The sequence below is a fragment of the Pinus tabuliformis genome, chromosome 1_1 (assembly GCF_031772625.1).
Source record: "Pinus tabuliformis cultivar Carrire ecotype Pingquan chromosome 1_1, CPIR1, whole genome shotgun sequence".
Lineage (NCBI taxonomy): Eukaryota > Viridiplantae > Streptophyta > Pinopsida > Pinales > Pinaceae > Pinus > Pinus tabuliformis.
In genome coordinates this window covers 308,262,176-308,283,376 of record NC_142297.1, presented here as the reverse complement: position 1 = coordinate 308,283,376, position 21,201 = coordinate 308,262,176, and the positions used below count along the sequence as shown (strand labels likewise).

The window sequence follows — 21,201 nt, the reverse complement described above, 5'->3', positions numbered from 1 at the left end:
CTATGCTTAGCATAGGTTTGGAGGCATGTACAAATGCTAAAGAAGGTGATCCAATAGGTGGCAGAGGTTATGAACTGAGGGTTCATTGATTTTCCTTATGTTCTTCCCCAGTCACTCCCATGTAGGCTTGTGCATGTGACTGAGAAGCTCCAGTCACTAGAAAGCAAGCTTGTGCGTGAGACTAGTCGAGTGCAGCTAGTGTTGCGCATGCGACTGGGGTTTTTCATGATTTTTTCTCTGCATTCCTTGCACAAATTGGATGAAATTTGACATGGAAATTCCGAGAGGCCTCTAGAAGAATTGGTAAAGGTCAAAAATGGTTTATTAAGTCTGCCAAAGGGTCTGAATGCATTTAATGCACAAGTAGTGATGTTTGAGGATTGATTTTGTCAAATGTGTGCACTCTTAATCTCATGCCCAAGATGAATTTCTCCCTCCATGTTTTGGTTGTGTGTGATATTGATTGAGTGAAGGCTGCATATTTTTAGTATGCTTCAGAGCCATTAGTGTGCTTGATTTCTTCAGTGTATGAGCTCTTATGGCAATGATTTGAGTAGATCTATTTGTTGAAGTGTAGTATTGATGCAAAGCTTCAGATTGCATACCATAGATACAGAGAGTTAGAGCAGAGTTTACGATAAAGATGGAGAGCTTGGTATAACTCCATATTAGTGACTCTCACTTTTTCTTTTGCAAGTGCTGCTAGTGCATTTGGCACATAGCCATTGTGTTGTATGTTGCTAATTGTGGTATGCAACAATTATATTTTGGTGCGAGAGTTTGATATTATGGCGGAATATGAGCTGTGATTTTGTTGTTGGTTGGTGATGGTATTTCAAATTTGATGTGTCCACTATTTTGCTAGAGTAAAGAGCATGTTTGTGGTGTTTTTATTTGATTGATTGGATTGTCTTGCCGCTAGAGGTCATATTTCAGATCTGAATCAAGCTGAGCAGAAAGTCTTGGGATCCAATTTGAAAATAGATGAAATAAGGTCCACATAGAGTAGAGGAGAAGTGACTTCATGGATGTGGATAAGTGATTGCGAAGTTTCATCGAAAGGAACAATTTCTCAATCCAATGGTAGTTGGGTAGTCTAATCGGAGTTGGGCAAGGATCAACTGATAATGGTGGTTTTCAATGGATGGTAGTTCATAGATCAGTTGAGAACATAGTCTTATTGCTGGGTTGTGTTATATTCTTTCCATGACTAGCCCACGTAGTGAACTGGGGGTTTAGAGGGGGCGCGGAGCCCCACCTTCGTTGCGCCCATTGCGCAGCAGGGGGGTCACTGGGGGGTGGCAGCTCCCCTTGTCCGGGGCGGGTAGCCCCCCTCTACGGGGTCCAGGACAGTGCCCCGAGAAAAAAAAAATTGGACCCTATATTAGGTTGGGCGGACCTACCTATGGTTTTTAGTCCATGGTTTTGGACGCGATGGTTTTTGGTCCATGGTATTGAATGTTTCGGCATGTATAAATATGTATTGTAACATTGAAAGGAACATAATGAAAAATCAAGCTAGTAGTCCTGGTTTTGGGATCTAGGGGAAATCTCTGTGTATATGTGTTTTATGTGTTATGCTATCGCATTATTTATTTTCTATGTTTTAGAATTCGTATGCAGGTAATTTTGTATGGGGTTAAAACCTACACTTATGAGATGATCAACAGAATCGAGGCTCTAGGATGATTGGAGTTAGCTGATTGGATATGAGGTAAAGTCTCCTAGCTAATGGGAGTCAACAATATATGTTAAAAGACTATATTTTCTTAATGGAAGATTCAGAGTAGCGGAGCAACAACAAAGGTGGTTTTTTGCTTGGTGAAGAGTTTTCCACCAGATATCTTGTGTCTCTTGTTTGATGGTTTTTATGGTTGTGTTTGATGGTTTTGTTGCTCTCATGGTTGTTTGATTTAGCTACTTATTTTGTTATATTCATGTGATGGTATAAAATGTTGCTGGTTATATGGATGATTCACTAAGTGAAATTTTAACTGATAAATTTTTTAAAAAGATCACACTACTGATTCACCCCCCCTCTCTCATTAGTGCTCAAAAGTTTCAAACTGAGGAAGGAGGGAGGGAGAGGAAAATAGATATGGAGAGAGAGTGAGTATGTTTATGGGGTGAGATAGAGATAAAAGGAAAGACAAATAAAGGGAGATAGAGATATAGATGTAGGATAGTGAAAGGGAAGAAGAGAGAGAGAGATATTAGATGAATGTAAATCATATTAGATGAATCTTGACTAGTAATTTCCCTTTTTTATATTTTCCATGGAATTGACGAGATAAACACAAAAATATTAAATTAAAAAAAATACACCAAATGATTTTTTAACAAAAGGTGTTAAAATCTTGTAATCGATCATACCCACAAACTAAAATAATATGAATATGTGAACTTGTCATGGTCAGAAAGTTTAGAAAACGTGAGATTATTCAGGAAAAATATTGGTAATAACGAGGACGCCTTGAAATCCGGGACGTGATATTTTTTTTTGACGATGCATCCATGAAGGTCGATATAAAAATGCAAAAATTCCCATTGTTGGTCAAGCACGAGATAGATGAAATCGACAGGCACATGTGAGATCCAATTTCCGTCCATTGTTGCTTGATTTGTGTCAAATTGCAAACCAATGATTGTACAGATTAATTCAAGTTGCGGTCCAAATACAGTAGAATCCATGCTTAAAATAACCTAGAGCCCAGGGGAGATTCCGGGTATTATGGCCCACTCTATGTATGAACTCAATAATGCCAACTGAAAGGCATTACAATCTTCATTACCGACATTTTCATTACAATCTCCCCCTACTCATAACTCATCTATTAACAGATCGAACCTGGAGCTTCTTGTTTCTCTTTCTATTCATCTCCTCCCTCGCAATTAGCAGATCGGAACCTCTAGAGCTTATTGTTTCTCTTTCTATTTGCATACACCATTCAGAAATGGCATACCCATCACCTGCATCTTCGTTGCCCCCAAAACACACTGAAATTGAAATTGAAGATCAGGATCTTACTCTCTATTACCCCGCAGCTGCTAACGACTTTGAGGCATCGAGCTCCACCTCCACCTCTGCCGATAACAATGAGAACAGCAGCAGAATATACGGGCACGATGTGTTTATAAACCATCGCGGTCCCGATGTTAAGAAGACGTTTGCCAGTCATCTCTACCGCCGCCTTCTTGTGCATGGTGTGGAAGCCTTTCTAGACATCCAAGAAATGCAAGAGGGAGAAGACATAAGTGCTCAGATAAAAGATGCTATTGCAACAGCCGCTGTTCATGTGGCTATTTTCTCCCCTGGTTATGCGGATTCTCGCTGGTGTCTCGATGAGCTTGTCGACATGTTGGAATCGAAGGCTCCAATCATTCCAGTGTTCTATAACGTGAGACCTGCTGATCTACGGTGGACGGAGAGTGGAGTGTACGCCCGCGCCTTAGACAGCCTTCAAAAGAAGAAGACGCGTGATCCTGAAACTCACGAAGAGAAGCCTCGATACAACTCTAAGGCTATCGAAAATTGGAGAAAGGCTCTTGCTAGTGTTTCAGAAATAAGCGGTTTTGAGCTAGAAGCTTGTGGCTGGTAAGAAATCAACATTCCCGGTATTGTGTTGCTTTTTGCTGGATATTTTAATACTAGTATTAATTAATTTTGTTTGTGAATAACCAGGGACGAGGGGGAGCTGCTAGATAAGGTCGTTGAACGTTTGTTGAAAAATAAAACAGAAAGGCTCTATGTGGCCAAATATCCAACTGGTTTGGATGATTCGCTGAAACGTTTCGCCTTATTCTTATCGCAACAGCCTAAAGAAAAACCTAAGGTCGCAGGGATTGTAGGGTTAGGTGGAATAGGAAAAACGACACTGGCAAAAGCATTATTCAATTCGAAGCATTCATATTATAGTAGAACCTGCTTCTTATGTGATATCAGAGATAATAAATCTTTAAATGGTTTGCGGCGAAAACTTTTCCAGAGCTTGTGTGGATTCAGTAAGCAAATAGACAAGAGTGATCAAGATGTAGAGATGCTTGTAAAAGATCCAACATTATTTTCTAAAGCCTTCCTAGTTTTAGATGATGTAGATAATGTGGAGCAGCTGGATGCACTTTTGCCAGGTGAATTTAAAGATTCCCTTCCCTTAAACTGTTTAATTTTGATTACATCCCGGGACAGGTCTGTACTTTTAAGGTCAGGATTACAAGATTCGTCGATTTATAAGTTAAGTGGCCTTAATACACAACACTCCACAGAGCTCTTCTGCCTCCATGCTTTCTGCCAACCCAGTCCGCGCCCAGGATTTGAAGATATTGTAGATAAATTTGCAAGGGCTTGCAATGGATTTCCTTTATCCTTAAAGTATTCGGGGTGCATCTTTCTGGAAACAGTAACAAAGATTGCTGGGAATACGAATTGAACAGACTTCAGCGCATACTTCCAAGTGAGATACACAACAAACTTAAAATTAGTTTCGATTCACTGGACAAAGAGGAACAAGGTATATTTTTAGATATTGCTTGTTTCCTGGTAGGAGAAGAGAAGGATAAGGGCATAAACATATGGGATCAATCAGGCTGGAAAGGTTCTGTGGCATTTCAAAATCTACAGAACAAATCTCTTGTGGAGGTGGACAGTGAAAATTGCATATATATGCACGATCACCTAAGAGAATTGGGAAGAGAGATGGCTGAGAATTCAGGATTGCGCATTCCTTCTTTGTGGGATCGGACGGAGAGCATGAACATTGGTAACTTGCTGCAGATGTTAAAGCAATCAGCTGTAAGTGCTTCAGTCATTCAAGCCATTAGAGAGTTTAATCAATATTAAACAAAAAAAAATGTATCAGATGTTTAAGTTGTTTAATGTTTTTAAAGAAGCACGATGTTAATTCTTGACCGTTTTTACAGAATCTCTATGTTTTAATCCTTCACTGTTATTTAAATTGTCAACAGGAAATAGAAAAAGTGCGCGGAATTAGGATGGTCCCTGGTACAGATGTTGGAAATGATGAGCACAAATATTATGCATCATTGCGGTCGGATGTGCCATGGTTCAAACGAAGGATGCATGAGCTGCTGGCGAACGGCGTTATGAAGCTTTCCAATAGACAGTACACTAGTATTACTGTGAATTTGTGGAACTTGCAATTTCTTGTTACTGAAGATCATCTATTGGAATGCATTTTGAGTACGGTGCGTTTGCCAAATCTGAGATGGCTGCGCTGGTACAAGTGTGGCTACTCTTCGCTGCCTCCGTGGATTCCGATGGAGAATTTGAGAGTTTTACACGTGGTGGGGAGTTCATTGAAAATATTGTGGCAACGCGAAGCGCAGGTAAATATGAAATTTGTTGAAGAGTTTCTGCATATTCACTCTGGATATATTGCACTATAAAGTTGAAATATCTGTCTTTATTTTGGTTGGAACACGTGAATATCCTGCAGGCACCTCAGCAGCTGCGGGTGTTAGAGATTTGGGCTCCTCTCTTAAAGTTTCCAAAGTCCATTGGAAACCTGGAGTACCTCGAACATATTTACATCAATTTACCCCATGAAAATAATCTGACATCACTGCCAGAGGAATTTTGTCAGCTGTTGTCTTTGAAGCGTTTTGAGTTGATAAATGCCTGGAAAATGAAGTCACTGCCGTTTTCCATTGGCAATTTGACAAACCTGGAATACCTAAATCTTTCATTCTGCCGCAGTTTGAAGAGACTTCCCAATTCCTTCGAGGATTTAATTAGCCTTAAACATCTTGATCTAAGAGGTAGCGATAAGTTAAATATCTGGATCAAAACCCTTCCAGGGGGAAAGGAAAGGCTAAAGGAAATCATGATCTTGGCGCGGATAACGTGGGCGGAAAGAGGGGAGGCGAGGGAGAGGCAAAGGGATTGGGAGAGGGAGATGGCGATAGAGGTGGAGAGGGAGAGGGCGAGGTTGGTCGGGGAGTGGAAGTGGGAATGGGAGGCCAGCGAGTGGAAGGCGAGGGAGATGGCGAAGGCGAGGGAGAGAGAGGCGATGCAGAGGGCGAGGAAGAGGGAGAGACAGGCGATTCAGAGGGCGAGGGCGAGGGAGGTGAGGGAGAAGATGGCGAGGCAGATGGCTAAGGAGAGGGAAGGGAGAGAGAGGGAGGCGTGGAAGAGGACAGCGAGGGAGAGGGTAACGACTGACGGGAAGCGGCGGGTAGAGGAGGAGGAGGAGTGGTGGGCGGCCGGCGGAACGGAGGGGGAGGAGATAATGAACCATGGGCGGAGTTCTGCGGAAGCTCAGTTACAGCCTCTCCAGCTTCCACGGTCCCTCCAAGAACTACATATAGCAGAATTTCCCAGTACTATTGAAAACCTCCACAATTTGGAAGTTCTGGAATTCCGAAGCTCTTTGTTGAAAATGCTGCCTTCGATTGGGTCCCTAAGGAATTTGAAGGAACTGAGACTGGTTGATTGCCAAGGATTAAAATGTTTGCCGGATTCTCTCGGACAGTTGACCGAGTTGAAAGTCGAGTCTTGTTATGGTCTAGTCGAGGTTGGAACATTGCCGAGTACGCTCATCCAGCTGAGCTTGATTTCTTGTCATAATTTGGAGAGAATACATGGTCTTTGTGGCCTTGCCGAACTTCAAACGCTAAACATTAGCGGGTGGAGAAAAGTGGAGGAACTGACAGGTATTGAGACATTGGTGTCTCTGGAACAGTTGCGGGCATCTGGATGTGAAAAGCTGAAGAGAATACAGGGGTTGGGGCAGCTAACAAAGCTTAAACTTCTGGATGTTAGTGGATGCTATTGTATAGAAGAGCTGGAAGGTGTTGAACATTTGAAGTTGCTAGAAAAGCTTGATGCCTCCGACTGTCCCCATCTGTACTGGGATGGGAATGTACTAGAAGCGCTGCCCGAAAGATTGAAGGAAGGAATGCTCTACATTTGAAAATCAAAACCTAAAGAACGCAGCTTTTGCAATGACAACAGTTAGTCATCAGTATGCAGGAGAGATTTCCTCCAGTGTGCCCTGTGCCAGAGTAAAGAGGTAAACTAGTTTATTTGTAAACTAAATACTGCATAGAAGAATATTGGAATCAGCACATTGCCTATGTTATTCACAAAACTGCTATTGTTTATTTAAAATTTTCCGTTATATTTTTTTATTTCATTTTATTTCATCCGTCTGGAAAAATATAATTAGAAGGAACATGAGCTGTCTTCCACATCATAGGTTCACATCCGCTTCCTTCCGCGAGCAAGATCATCTCTTTATTGGCTCGAGGATCATCTCCACATAACTTCACAACACAATGATTAGATTAGGATTATAATCAACAAAATTATAACTTTGATATCTTTCTTGGTTTCTTATATTCGCAGCGCTGTTGTTATTACAGCATTACCTGGATAAATATGGCTTTGTTTTGTAAGTAACTTTTATGTTTAATTTCTTGAGTCCGATGGTGAAATTAACATAAAGGTTATTGAATAAAACGTTCACAGGTGAAATTGATATAAAGATTATTGACCCAAAAAAAATCAAAAAGTGGTAGAATATAAATATTATTAATACAATTATACTAGTAAATGTAGTTTTGATATATGGGGATTGATTTTATTTTCATGCATTGAATAGTGTATAAAAAGTTGAAAATGTTGTTATCAATGTATATCAACCACAGTACTAATTATGTGGTTGTGCTAGTAGGCAACCCATTTGTGTGGGGCAGATTTGTAGATCATGATTGATTATCGCTCATGTTCACTGACTATAGTTAAAAATGGTTGAAAAAGGTTGATCGTAGTTGACAATGGTAGCTAAGGGTTGTTAATGGTTTACGAGGTTAATCTAGGCTGAAGACGATTGATTAAGGTTGACCATAGTTGATTGAGATTGACCCTGGTGAATCATTAATGTAACAATGTATTTATGGTACATTATTATAATAATGTTACATTAATGTTGATGATTGTTTCATTGTTACACTCATGTTACATTTATGTTAACCATGGTTGAGATGTTATAGTAATGGTTGAAAATAGTTGACAAGGTTGACCCTTTAGAGCTTCAGGTTTCTACTTCTATTTGCATACACCATTTAGGAATGGTATACCCCTCATCTGCACTTCATTTCCCCCAAAATACTTTGAAATTGAAATTTAAAATCAAGCCCTTCCTCTGTCTTAGCCCACAACTGCTAATGACTTCTCGGCGTTGACCTCCACCTCCACTAGAAGCATCCAAACAACTAGGATGAAAATTTGGCATATATAAAACTCATATAACAAAAGAATCTACACTTCTAATGTGAAGTGCCCATTTGAAACTTGTTTCAAATATTTTCCACCTTCATCGCGAGACATTGCATATGGAAAACATAGAGGAGTGAAGAAGGATCTTACTAAGGTAGTAAGGATGCAAAGTGATTCAAAGTGCGAGATAGAGTATGCTTACAATTGAACAAGGAAAGGATACAAGGTCCTATTAAGAAAATCACGATTCTGCGATATGACCCCTTTGAGAAACTGGAAAATGTGGGAGATAATGCCTATAGATTCAATATAGCCTCATACATGCACATTTACTTAGTGGGGAAAGTAGAGAATCTAAAACTCTATGAGCCTTCCATGCTACATCATGAACATGAACAACTCTTACCCTGTTTAGAGGATGTGGCACTAGATGCTCAAGTCGAGTTGATAGAGGACACAATTTTACAGAAGAGGTCCATAACTACAAGGCATGGAAAACATGGATTTTGGCAGATTAGGTTGAAAGGATAACTTCCCGGTAAGTTTAAATGGTACACTCGAGAGAGAGTTTAGGAAAATTTTCCTCATCTCATTTAGTGGAATCTTTTGGTGACCAAAATCCACCCAAAATGGGGAGGTATGATTCATATTGAACCATTATATTATTTTTCATTGATATTGATGTTTTCAAGTTGGAAAAAGTGGAGGAATTAGCTCAAGGTGTCCTTTTTATTGCCAAGTCCTAGTTTGGTGAATTGGGGTCTAAAACCTTCCTGAAGTTGTTTGAAGCATTAAATGACATTTTTGGGTTAAAAGTTTCTCACTTAATTGTGGCACCCCATAAATATATTCTACTCACATATACATTTCCAATGGTGTAAGAATCACCTTAATCAAAGTATGTATGCAAAAGTTATGATACTAAGAAATTGACCTTCTTGTTTTGTCCACCGTGATCCAATATGATGCCAAGTTAGTACCCATTATTCATGGAACATGGGATAGCCATGTGATCATTATGAATAACACTTTAGAAGAGTCCATATTGTAGCTCTAGTTAAGAGTTGAAAGATCAAACTTAACCACTAGTAGGTTATTTGATTATGTTATAACTTGGCCACTAGGAGGAAAAGGAGTTCCATTTTACTTGAATGCATTTTGTTCCATAGATAAGCCAAGTAGGCAAGAGTGGATAGAGACATAGAGAGAGAAAACATAGAGGGATTAGGCACTAGAGCATCACATGGGCCATAGGTCTCACTTCTTTGTAAATGCATCCATTCTCATTCAAAGAAAGAGAAAGTAAAGCAAACCCACCTTCCAGTTGGGTTTTTATCGCAGAAGGGTTTCCTAAATCATATATTGTGTTATTATGGTTGTGAGTATTTTTCTATTCTTTATTCTTCGCATTTTATGTATTGTATGCATGAAAACAATTACTTAGTAAATTTGAGTCTAAGGAAAATAACCATCATAGTATATTTTCTAGTCTTTTTATATAATTTTATCATATCTATTGTGATGAATTGTTGAGTGGAATATACACAACAATTTACACATCAATGTGAGGATGTAAAAATCCCATAACATCAAAGGTTTTACTTTTTTTTCCAAGAATAAACAAATCCCCTCAATGAAATGCTAACAATGTATCAAAATATAGAAGGATCTCCACATTGGGCCTAAGTTGCCATATATCAAATAAAACTTTCCTCCATTGCATATGGGATGTCCCCCTATTTCTTTTGATCATTGCCATAGGAATGATTAAACTGACCTTAATCCATTGACTCCCAAGGATGCCCATATTTAACGAGGTGGATGACAAGTATATGAAATAGTAAAACCATATTGACATCTTTCATTATCCAAATTTACACATACTAGTATCTCCTTTCTACAGGGTTGACACACACCAAAGGTCAAAAAAATTATCATTCGTGAGGTACACGATAGAGGCACTTCTAATAATACCTCACTTATCCTTCTCGAGCACACTTGAAACTCAAAATGAATCAGCTAAATAAATCCAAGAGTTCTCATGATTCTCAATTACACACCGCATTTGTTGCGAGATTACCCAACATTGAAAAAGTATAAAATCCTTGTTAGCCAAGTGCTTTTCTAGCGCATACAATCCAGAGCATGATTGAAGATACATGCATACGAATGATTATCCTTTTTCCTCCCTCTACACACTACCCATCTCCATAACATGCCACAACAAATAGATCATACTAAACCCATATGAGGCAGGGAGATAACTAATTATCATTTTATTGCCTGAGCCCACCTCTATTACAACAGACATAATAATGACATTGTGCAAGACCCAAATGAGGTAGTGAAATAACTAACTATCAATTCATCGAGCATCCCTTTAAAACATGTCATTGCATGTGATATATTTTAATAGAGTATCATATTTCAAGAGGCCCTTTATGGCAAGTGGTCCAAATTGATAAAGGGCCTTTGCTTATATGAATGCATGTGATTAATTTCATGGAATTACGCATAGAAAGACTTGCACATTTACATTTAACTTATTTGGTTATAAGATAAACATAGTATAAGTTCATGAATTAAAATAAATTTTATCATGTTCAAAATATTCTTCAACCTATTATCATGAAAAAGAGAACCAATAACTAAATGGTTTGTGAGAATCTTGCAGTCTCTAATGATTATAAGAGAACATAACTTGTTTATCAATATGGACATAATATAATTCATAATATAATTGGATGAATTAGAATAAAGTCAAAATAAATTTTATCATGTTCCGAATATTCTTCAACCTATTATCATGAGGAAAGGAACCAATAACTAAATGGTTTGTGAGATCTTGGAATCTCTAATGATTATAAGAGAAGATAACTTGTGGGTATTTGCTAAAGGCCATCCTTAAAACCATCCATAAAATTTTCCTTCGTTATTAAAAAATAATCCAAAATCCTATGCACATGAAATTTTTAAGTTCTAGAAACGAAAAATAACTCCAAAACTTGTTACCTCGGTTTAAGTAAATCGTTTAAGTAAGTAAAATTACAAAATAATAATTCAGTCCTTTTCTTTTAAAAGGAGATTAATAAAAATAAATTAAAACACAAGTATATATAAAAGCAATACATATTTAATTTATAAATTTATAATTGCTACATTTTTAATAATTTTCCCTGATATTAACAAGATAGACACCATGTAATTACCCAATGATTTTTTAAAGGTGTTCAAATCTTGTAATTGATGATAACCACAAATAAATAATATGAATATGTACACCTGTTATTAGACGACTTCGACTTTGATACAGAATAAAACCACCATATGGTCAAAAAGTTAGAAGAAAATAAAAGGTTATTCAGCCAAAATATTGGTAATAATGATGAATATAACAGGCACGTCTTTACAGCTGGAGCGTGATAAATTTTTGTTTTGACGATGCGTCCATGAAGGCTAGTATTAAAATGGATAAAAACTCGATTGTTGGTCAAGCACGAAAAAAAGAAATCGACAGGCACTTGTGAGATCCAAATTTTTTGTTTTGACGATGCGTCGATGAAGGCTAGTATTAAAATGGATAAAAATTCCATTGTTGGTCAAGCACGGAAAACAGAAATTGACAGGCACATGTGATATCCAATTCTGTCGGTTGTTGCTTGATTCGTGTCAAATTGCAAACCATATCAAGGTGATTGTACAAATTAATTCAAGTTGGAGTCAAAATACCGTAGAATCCATGTTGAAACTGCATCAAGAGCCCAGGGGGAGATTCGGGTGTATTATGGCGCACTGTATGTATGGGTCCAATAATCACGTCTTACAGGCTTAATGCGTGTATATATATCTCTGCATTCTACTGATATTTTCATTACAATCTTCCCCCAACTCATCTCCTCCCTCTCATTGAGCAGATCGGAACTTCTAGAGCTTCTTGTTTCTATTTCTATTTCTATTTGCATACCCACCACCTGCATCTTGGTTGCCCACAGCACACACTGAAACTGAAATCGAAAGTCCGGGTCTTCCTTCCTATTACCCCGCAGTTGCTAACCACTTTTGAGGGTCGGCCTCTGCCTCCACCTTGGCTGATATCTACGGGAAAAATTTAAACTGGGTTGTGGAATGAGCCTCTCACCTCAATTAAGTCATATGGACAACTAACTAAAAATGCATAGCATATTTTTTTTCTTTTTTATTATAGCCAACATTGCTTTTGTATTTGGATAATATTCTATTTTTATTTGAAGAGGGACAGACATACTTACACATTGCCTTCACAATGGGCTGTAGGAAGGGCCTCTCGCCTTAACCAAGAAATGCAAGAGGGAGAAAACATAACTACTTAAATAAACATTTCTATTGCAACAGCCACTTTCCATGTAGCTATTTTCTCTACTAGTTATGCGGATTCTCGCTCGTGTATAGATGAGCTTGTCGACATGTTTTTTCTTTTCTTTTAAAGCAGATTCAAATGTTTTCTATTAATAACTATGAGTTTTACATTGACCACATATAGCCATTGGCATCCCAAAAAGACTAACTTGGGGTGCAAGCTCCAACTAAGTAAAACAAGCTAAGCACCATTTCTAACTAATATACTGGAACCTTGGGTCCTACAAAAACAAAGGACAAAAACATAAGACCAAGGGATTGACATCATAATATATTTATAGGCCACTGTGAGTATTGTCTAAGAAATATATTTACCAATGTAACAAGATGTGCTCCATAAGCATACTAGAACTAAAAAAATTGCACCTTCAGAAAGAAAAACACCATTTAAAAACTTGCATAGAAGGCTTGAAACCAACATTCACTGCCCCTCTGTAAAATTCAAGACCAAATTCTTTGCCAGTTGAGGAAAACAATGGTGCTGACCACCATATCACTAGAAAGGACACCAAGGGTGCCTCCAAGAGTTCCAGGATGTAATGTGATAATACCGCCAGAGGTAGTCAAAACGCTGAACCATCAAACCCCTCATTAGTCCGATATAATAACTGGAGAAAGAGGAAATGAATTAGCAGGTGGAGAATTTATTATTGCAAGGGCATCAGTGAGCTCCTCAATCTCATACTTAGACTTGAAGACCACATATTTTTCAACCCTGCTCAAACATGACACAATATCATCCAAGGTGAAGCGTACATTCTGAAGAATTTGTTTAATATCATCTTGTCCTATAAAAAGTTTATAATTATCCACTTTCCCATCTCTAAGGACCATGTGGAGGAGGGTATCCCTTTGTTGTTGCACTACAAGAGAATGTAGAGAGTGAAGTCTTCATTTTCTTAAGTTCCTCGGACCAGGAATCCATTTGAGGCCATCTCCTCACACCAAAGAAATACGGACGATCGCCAAACTCCTTTGGTTCAGGTGGAGCATTTCCCTCCTACCTCCCAGAGGGACTGAATCAAAATAATTTGAAACTAACTCTCAACCAAACAATCTTCGACAATGAGAGGTAGAACTGCATGCACTTCCTCTACAACTTGTAATTCTTTGTTGAAAAGGCATAGTTATAGAGAGAAATAAGTAATTCGCAAGAAATTGGGAAAAACAATGACCATCAAGACAAACAAAGAAACAAGCCCAAGACTCTTCGAATCTTGACCAAAGAACAAGTAGTTCATCTCCTAAACTCCACAATTGGAACCCAAAAATAGTACGAGGTAGACAAACCTGACAGATTGCAATTAGACAACCCTCAACATAGACTGGTCAGTTGCACTATATGGTAGAAAGCGCGCTTTAGGGTAAAATATACCAGACAATCGACATCTAATATGTAGAGGAATATTAAAAAAGGAGTTACGACGGAAGCTTGAGACGCGCCAATTTCCCAACACAAAATGAAACCCAAAGTCAAAAATACAAGAGACATAAGACACTTGAAACCCATATTTCATTATTAAACTAAAAGAGAGATTGCAACCATTAAAACCATACAGAGAAATTGCCAAGATACCATACACCAAAAACCAAGACTAGAGAGTTAAAAGAAATACCCACAGAATCAGTTACCTAGAGTGCCGAGGTGGATAGAACAACCACCAATTCGAAGGTCAGCACAATCGTTGTATTGGGAAAAAGCAAAATGAAAAAAATTGACCCAATTTGGTGCTCCTAGAACTGAAGAAAAGGCATTGGACATATGTTGTCTTGCCATTAGAACAAGACATACTAGAAAATTTACTAAGGGAAGTAAACAAGCATCCTAGACATTCAGAGAGTACTGCAACTAAGAACCATAAGTAGCTAGGTGAGGAGACCTCCTCCCACCACTCCATATAATGTCACACATTCACCACCCTTCAACTAGTAACCCCATGCATTTATAATGAGAGGACGTTAGTTGATGACTCGAAGCAAGAGAACAATTACTAGAACATGCCAGGATCAGGAAGGGACATGTGTTAAATGTGGAACATATTTTAAAACAAAACTTCATCTCATGGCTCATTGATCATGATTGAATCACTATATTATTTTTCATCCATCTCGATGCATTCAGAGAGGGACTGTTTTGACCGGTGGGACCCAATTTGGCAAAACGAGCTCTGAAACCTTTCGAGAGCGTTTTGAGGCATCAAACGATAGTTTTTGGGGGTAAAACTTTTGGTGGGCTCCAGTATTTCAGCAATAATGCTGCAGCTCCTAGGACTCCCTTCTTTACTTGTATCAACTCGGTAGTTCGTAACAAACTTGGAAGCCATGGTGCTATATGCACAAGTACTAGCTCTTGTTGCAGGCTGTCACTTGATCAACTGGCACAAGTCCGCTAGGAGCTTAAGCCAACTTATATGAGCTCTTAGAAGAAGCTTTTAACTTTGATGAATGAAAGCTAACTCAAAAGGGCTATTCTACTTGTAGAAAGAAGATGAAAGCTGAAAGGAAACACAAACCCTAGCAAACCCTAGTTTTACCCATTAACCCTACTGGTGTAAGAAAAGAGATGAAAGTTGCCGAAATGGATGACATTGACTCTTGGAAAGGTAAAATGCATGTGACTAAGCTGCTTCTAAAGTAAAATCTGAAAACAACATCTTTTTGTATTTTTGAGTAATCTTGCAGAATTATTATGCATGTGCTTTAACTGTATTCGCTGTGCAGAGGTTGATTGGCGAAAGGAAATGGAGCGGGCGCTTGTAGGAGGTTGGGAAGGTGAGAAGAGGGTCTAAGGGGTCCCTAGCACCCTTCCAGAGAGTTTCACAGTGATCAGATCTCAAGAAACCGCTTTCGTGAGCTTCTACAGGAAGTCTGCAGGGGTTCTACAGGATGTCTTGTAGCTTCTACAGGATATTCTATAGCTTCTATAGGTTGTTCCGAAAAGAGCATTTTGGAGGGTTGATGGAGGAAAAACGGTGGGAAAGTGGAAATGGAGGTTGGATAAGGATGTTAAGGGGTCTAGGACCTGGTGAATAAGGATAAGGAGCGATTGGATTTGTTCGAGGATGGAGGGAGCAATGATGCACAAGAATGTAGAAATTAGGGCAAAGTGGGAAGATGAGGAAAATGAAGGGTAAGAATCTAAGTTCGGGGATGGAGCAGGTTGGATTGATGGGGTAAGGGTAGGGAAAGAGGTATTACAGATGCTTTGCACACTATTTCTCAGGACTGATTGAAGAAAGACTAGAAAAACCAAAGATCTAGCTATTTTGACATACTTTGACCTAAAAACCAGAAACATGATGAACAGAAGTTTATTGGTAGAAAATCATGCAAGATAACTATGGAAACTAAGCAAGAACAAATTATAAACATGCAAGTACAACGGGTATCAACTTTCCTAACTAAAAATATAACATTAGCAATTGCATGAAGAGGCAAAAACAATGTTTCTGTGGCAACAAGCACACCTTGGTCTCAGCTCATGGTCCCGAGGAGGGAGAGATGAGATCAAGGATTGATTGGTGGCCTTTTTCGAAGACCTTTTCTGTTACCAAAAGATCAAATCAACCTGAAGCATGAAAATATATTTTAATCATCAAAAATGACCTAAGTAACAAAACAAGAGTTTAACCTAAATAACATATTTTATTCTAAGAATGCAGTAAAGACACATAAAAGTACACAAAGGAGGTACTGGGAACTTGGGTTGGGCCCAACCCCAAGAGCTACAGCCTCCTAAGAAAGATTAGAGCTGGTGCAAAGATGGATTCATCTTTATTGATAAAAAAATAATAGTTACATCCCAATAACTGTCTACAAGAAAAAGCTTGAAAATGTGCTGAAATGCAGAGCTAACGTAGCCTAAAAAATGACTAATATCTAACTAAAATCGAACTAAAAAATTACTAACTTCTGACCAACCCAAATGAGGCCCTAAGCCCTCTTATTTATACAAATTGAGGACCCCAACAGTCCTCCTAAACTTTAGGGACTCGGCTGCCAAAACTTGCAGTTAACTGTAACTTTACTAGCCCTTGCTCTGCTGCCCTTGTGATAATCGATGTGGTGGCCCTTGAACTCCATGCTGCTGGTGGAGAATTCGAGGTAAGGACTCATAAATGAAGGGGACACCTTCCTAAAAATCCTCTTCACGAATTTGGCTGCCAAGTGCTCATTTAAACCTTTGATTTTGTCTCCAAAATGACCAAAAAGACTGCATAAAGCACACATTAGACTTGTTGGCATAATGACTAACCCAATTCACTCTATTAGCATAAATATAATAAAAAACATGCAATAAATTAATGAGAATGGTGGATTAAGTCGAATTACGAGGCTGAATGAGCCCATATAATTACCCATTTCTTGGGCTCATCATCAGCCCCCTACTGAAAGAGTTGCTCATCCTCTGAGCAACTAATCTATCTCTTTATCTTTGATGGCCCTGGTGGCCTCCTTGTCATCCCAAGTTTCTGATTGGTCTACTCATGTGTGCCATAAAATCCTGCCTTCTTGTCCATGTCCTTCCATTGTTCCTCCTAGTCTGTTTGTTTGAATTCTTGTGCTTTTCCTGTTCTGTCTCTTCATCCTTTTCCTCTTCTATTTTAGTTTCTTCCTTTTCCTTTTCTTGTCTTGCTGAGTCATTAGTTGCTTCATCTTCTCCCTCTTTCTGCTCTTCTTCCTCACTGTCAGAAGGACTGATATCATAGGTTAGGGCTTTTATGTCACTTTCTGCTGTCATGTACCCGACGACTTCCCAACTAGGGAGTCTGAATGTATGGAGGGCTTCTTGGTATTTAAGATACAATGCATAGGATCTAGCTGGTTGTCTTCATTGCAGGGCTTCTATTGCCTAGCTAGCCGTGCAGGGCATCTGGGCTTCTCTCTCTTGCAACTGTTGTTGCAACATCAGTATTTCATCTACTACCCGAGACTCCCTCTCTTGCTGCTGCTTTATCCTCATTTCAACATCAGGCTATGTATCTTCCCTTGGCTACTGTTCCTCTACTATTTCCTAACCTGCGAGGGAACCTTCCTGTAGTTGTTGCTCTTCAGAAATCTGTGTTATGTCTGCTCTTTTGAGTTTCCTATAGAGAATTCTTAGCTTCCTGTAGAACTGTCTTGAGTCCATCATCTTAATTCTATCTCTCTAGTGAAGGTTTTTGGCTTCCTCGTTCATAGGTGATGGTTATCTTTGAAGGAGAGTCCTCATTTTGTTTAGTTGTGGTGTCCTCAATGATAATTGGCTCCCTTGACTGTGGCTGGGGTCTGCCCACTTTGATCCGTGTGCTTCTCCTTGCTTTAAAGTACATGGAGGTTTGCCTCTTTCGCTTCCCTTTTTGTTTTGGAGGTGTGCTTAACGCAGCAAGTGTAGTTGTTGCCTCCCTGGCCAATATCTCAAGTGATTTCTCCTCTTGCTATTATGTTTCCATTCTTCCTGTAGAAATCCCTATGTCAACTATTTCTGTTTGTTTTGCTGGATGTGTCTTTTCCTTTTATTTCTGTGTGTCTGCTTTGGCTGTGACATCCTTCAAGTGGACTTTTTTAGCCCTCTCTGCCCAGAATTCGGCTGTCTATTTACGAAAGGAAGAATTAGGTTTCTACGGACAGAGTAAAAAGCTCAATTTTTCTTCTCAGCACACATACAGACATGCAAGTTCAAAATTTTACATACACAGGTTGGCCCCCACAGTTGCATATCTTCTCTACAGGAGAATTTTAAAGACAAGAAATGCGGAGGAGAATCTTGATGTAGACACAACTGAGAAACTTAGTGCAACACACAGGCAAACGTTTTATTTCCAATTCACGGGCAAATTTTTCACTGATTTTCCAATCTCATGCCATGTTCAATTCACCACTTTTCACAAACAAATCATGCACAAAGAAGCTTACCCGATCCTACCTTGTTTTGAGCTTGAAGTTTGCTGAAAATCCCAGGTTTTCTTTTTGCATGGCTGTTTTTTGCGTTTCTTGTATAAGGCTCTCGTTTCCTGTAGAATGAAACTGCGCTTCCTGTATAGCTCGATAGGTGGGAGATTTAAAAAGAAACGACAGAAATATCAAAAAATCAGGTAGGAATCTTGCAGAGGACCACTGGTTAGCTTATCTGGAAGTGGTGGACGCGTGCTTCAGTTGTGAATGTCGTGAAGGTGCAGTGAACAAAGAGTGGTGAGAGTTTCAGCCGAGCATCGTTTAACTGCAGCGTGATTCGTGTGAGAAGATGAGGTGGTCGGATGTGCATTGGCCCCATGTAGACTGCAGTGCTGTTATGAACTGTATGTTCTCTTCTTGTTAATCACTTGTCATCAGTTGCACTAGAGTTCAAACAGCCAACGCTACTTGTTTTTTTAAATTTCACGTAAGTTGACTATACACGTATGTTGCATGATTTATGGCTGAGCACTAGAGAACTGGACAAGGCATTGTCTGAACTGGACGAGGGTGGCCAGTTAGCTAGCCACCGATCTTGTTTAATTCCAACCATCTCATTGTTCACGCAGTTCTTAAATTACATTCATGCAACAGAGGAATGGGTTTAGTCACATACCTGGAAGTCAAATGTCCTCGTCCTTTTGCTACTGCATGCTCATATTCTGTGGATGCATGTTGGTCTGTTTGCTAATACATGGCTTATTTCCTGGTGCAAGTATCCTCTGGCTGGACGTACGCTGCAGGAGCCTACTTCAACGTTCACATTTGCACCCTCATGCTGTTGATGCTGAATTTTTACAAGACAACAACTTGTTTTCTCCATAGCTCCCAAACGATAGATCGGATTGACCTGAAACTTTCTGAGCATGCTTCTATCATTGTTATGCACCTCCCATAGCAAAATTGTGGTCAATGGATGCACGGATATCGAGAAAAACTGAAAATGGCTGAAGATGACAAAGGTCAATTTCTCGGAAACCGTGCATCAGAATTGGCTGAAACTGCTTGGGTAGGTTACTATCACCTATATGCATCTCCCCATGAAACAAGTTTTGAAATGGATGCACGGATATGGAGAAAATGCAAAAATGGTTGAAGGTGATGGAGGCTAATTTCTTGGAAACCGTGCACTAGAATTGGCTGAAATTGCTCGGGCATGTTGCCATCATCCCTATACAACTCCCCATAAAACGGTTTTGTAAATGGATGCACGGTTTTCACGTGAGGGAAAAAACAAATTTCTGTTCTATGTATTTTTGCTTCAAAGCATTCTGCAGTTTTTTTGCACAGTAAGAAAAAACGAGCTTGGGCTATAATGCAGACTTGGAATTGATGGGAGAGAGGTTTGAAGATTGTAGGAGGACTTATGAACCCTTTAGGAAGCTATCATGTTCGCCAAACTCCCTTTTTGAAATCCATTTCTAGCTTCCTGTAATTTCTACAAGAACTTCCTATAAAACACCTAGTTTTTAGGAAAGAAGCACAATGAGATGGAAAAAATAATGGAGAAGGGTGAGGGATGGAAACATGGATGTTTGCTAGCCTCATGGACATATTCCCGGCCTTCGGGTCCTCTTCAAAGATCAATTTTGGCTTTTTCGTAGGCTTCCTGTAGAAGACACAGAACTTCCTGTAGAAGGCACATAACTTCTTCTGTCTTTGTTTTGAGCGATCCTCCTAACCTGCAATGTCCTTGCTGCAACCTGCAATTATTCAATGGAAATTAGGTTTATTTTTCTTTTTCTTTCTCTCTTTTTTTTTCGAAAACAACTAGGGCGCCTCATGGAGGTTTTCACCCTAATTGCCTACCTTGGGCACCTCCAAGGGAGGTTTTCAGCCAGGGATCTTATTCTCTTTTTATTTTCTTTTCTTTCTAACCCATTGACCGCCTCATGGAGGTTTTCAATCAATCAGCCAATCTAAGGCACCTTCGATGAGGTTTTCACCTTGGATTTTTATTTTCCTCTTATTTTCATTTTTTTTCATTTTCTTTTTTCTTTTTTCCTACCCTACCCTACTTGAAAGAAAAAATCATTTTCAAGTATAAGAATACTTCCAATGGAGCCATGTGCACATTGAGATTAGAGACAAAATGATGTGGAGGCTTGAAATGCATGCTTCGATAGGGATCCAGATTTCAGAGACCAAATGATTTGACTTTGAAGGGATCAAGCATAGCTGAGGAAGAGAGTACTGCTGCAACTTAGTGACCGTCCGAAACCATATCTCAATATAGCTCTGATATCCTTGGTACTTTTACTAATCTAGATCATGTTTCATGTCACCTTCTACCATGACCTTCTCATCTTCCTCTTTTCGCTGATTTTTATCTTGAATACATGGATGATTTGATGGTAACCATGAGGGAACTCTCTCGATCTCATATTTTGATGCCTTCTCTTCATCAAGTTCAGCCCATGGTTCTTCGATCTTTTCTTTTGAATCTTCTTCTGCTGGATGTGGTCCTTCAATGCTTTCAATATAGTCTCTTTTTTGCAATACTCTTCCTGAGCTATGGTGAATATCATTGAGCTCAAGAGGAGTCGTTTGGACATGTTGTGCCTCAGCTTTGCAATTGGGTTGAGCTATTCCAATGTGCGGGTTTGGAAATGGTGGTACAAGTAGTTCAGTGGGGG

The 21,201-nt window shown here is 39.1% G+C and overlaps 2 protein-coding genes across 2 annotated transcripts; both read left to right on the top strand.

The window, feature by feature from the left end:
- Positions 1-2,954: 2,954 nt before the first annotated feature.
- Positions 2,955-6,115, top strand: LOC149212780 (disease resistance protein Roq1-like). Its single transcript, XM_089388814.1, has 6 exons — positions 2,955-3,595; positions 3,683-4,186; positions 4,399-4,789; positions 4,963-5,343; positions 5,454-5,879; positions 5,981-6,115. Exons 1-6 carry the CDS (start codon positions 2,955-2,957, stop codon positions 6,113-6,115), a joined length of 2,478 nt encoding a protein of 825 aa, XP_089244940.1.
- Positions 6,116-6,200: 85 nt separating this feature from the next.
- LOC149212779 (uncharacterized) lies at positions 6,201-6,929 on the top strand. The gene has a single exon (XM_089388813.1). It carries the CDS (start codon positions 6,246-6,248, stop codon positions 6,927-6,929), a length of 684 nt encoding a protein of 227 aa, XP_089244939.1. The 5' UTR covers positions 6,201-6,245.
- The last annotated feature ends 14,272 nt before the right edge of the window (positions 6,930-21,201 follow it).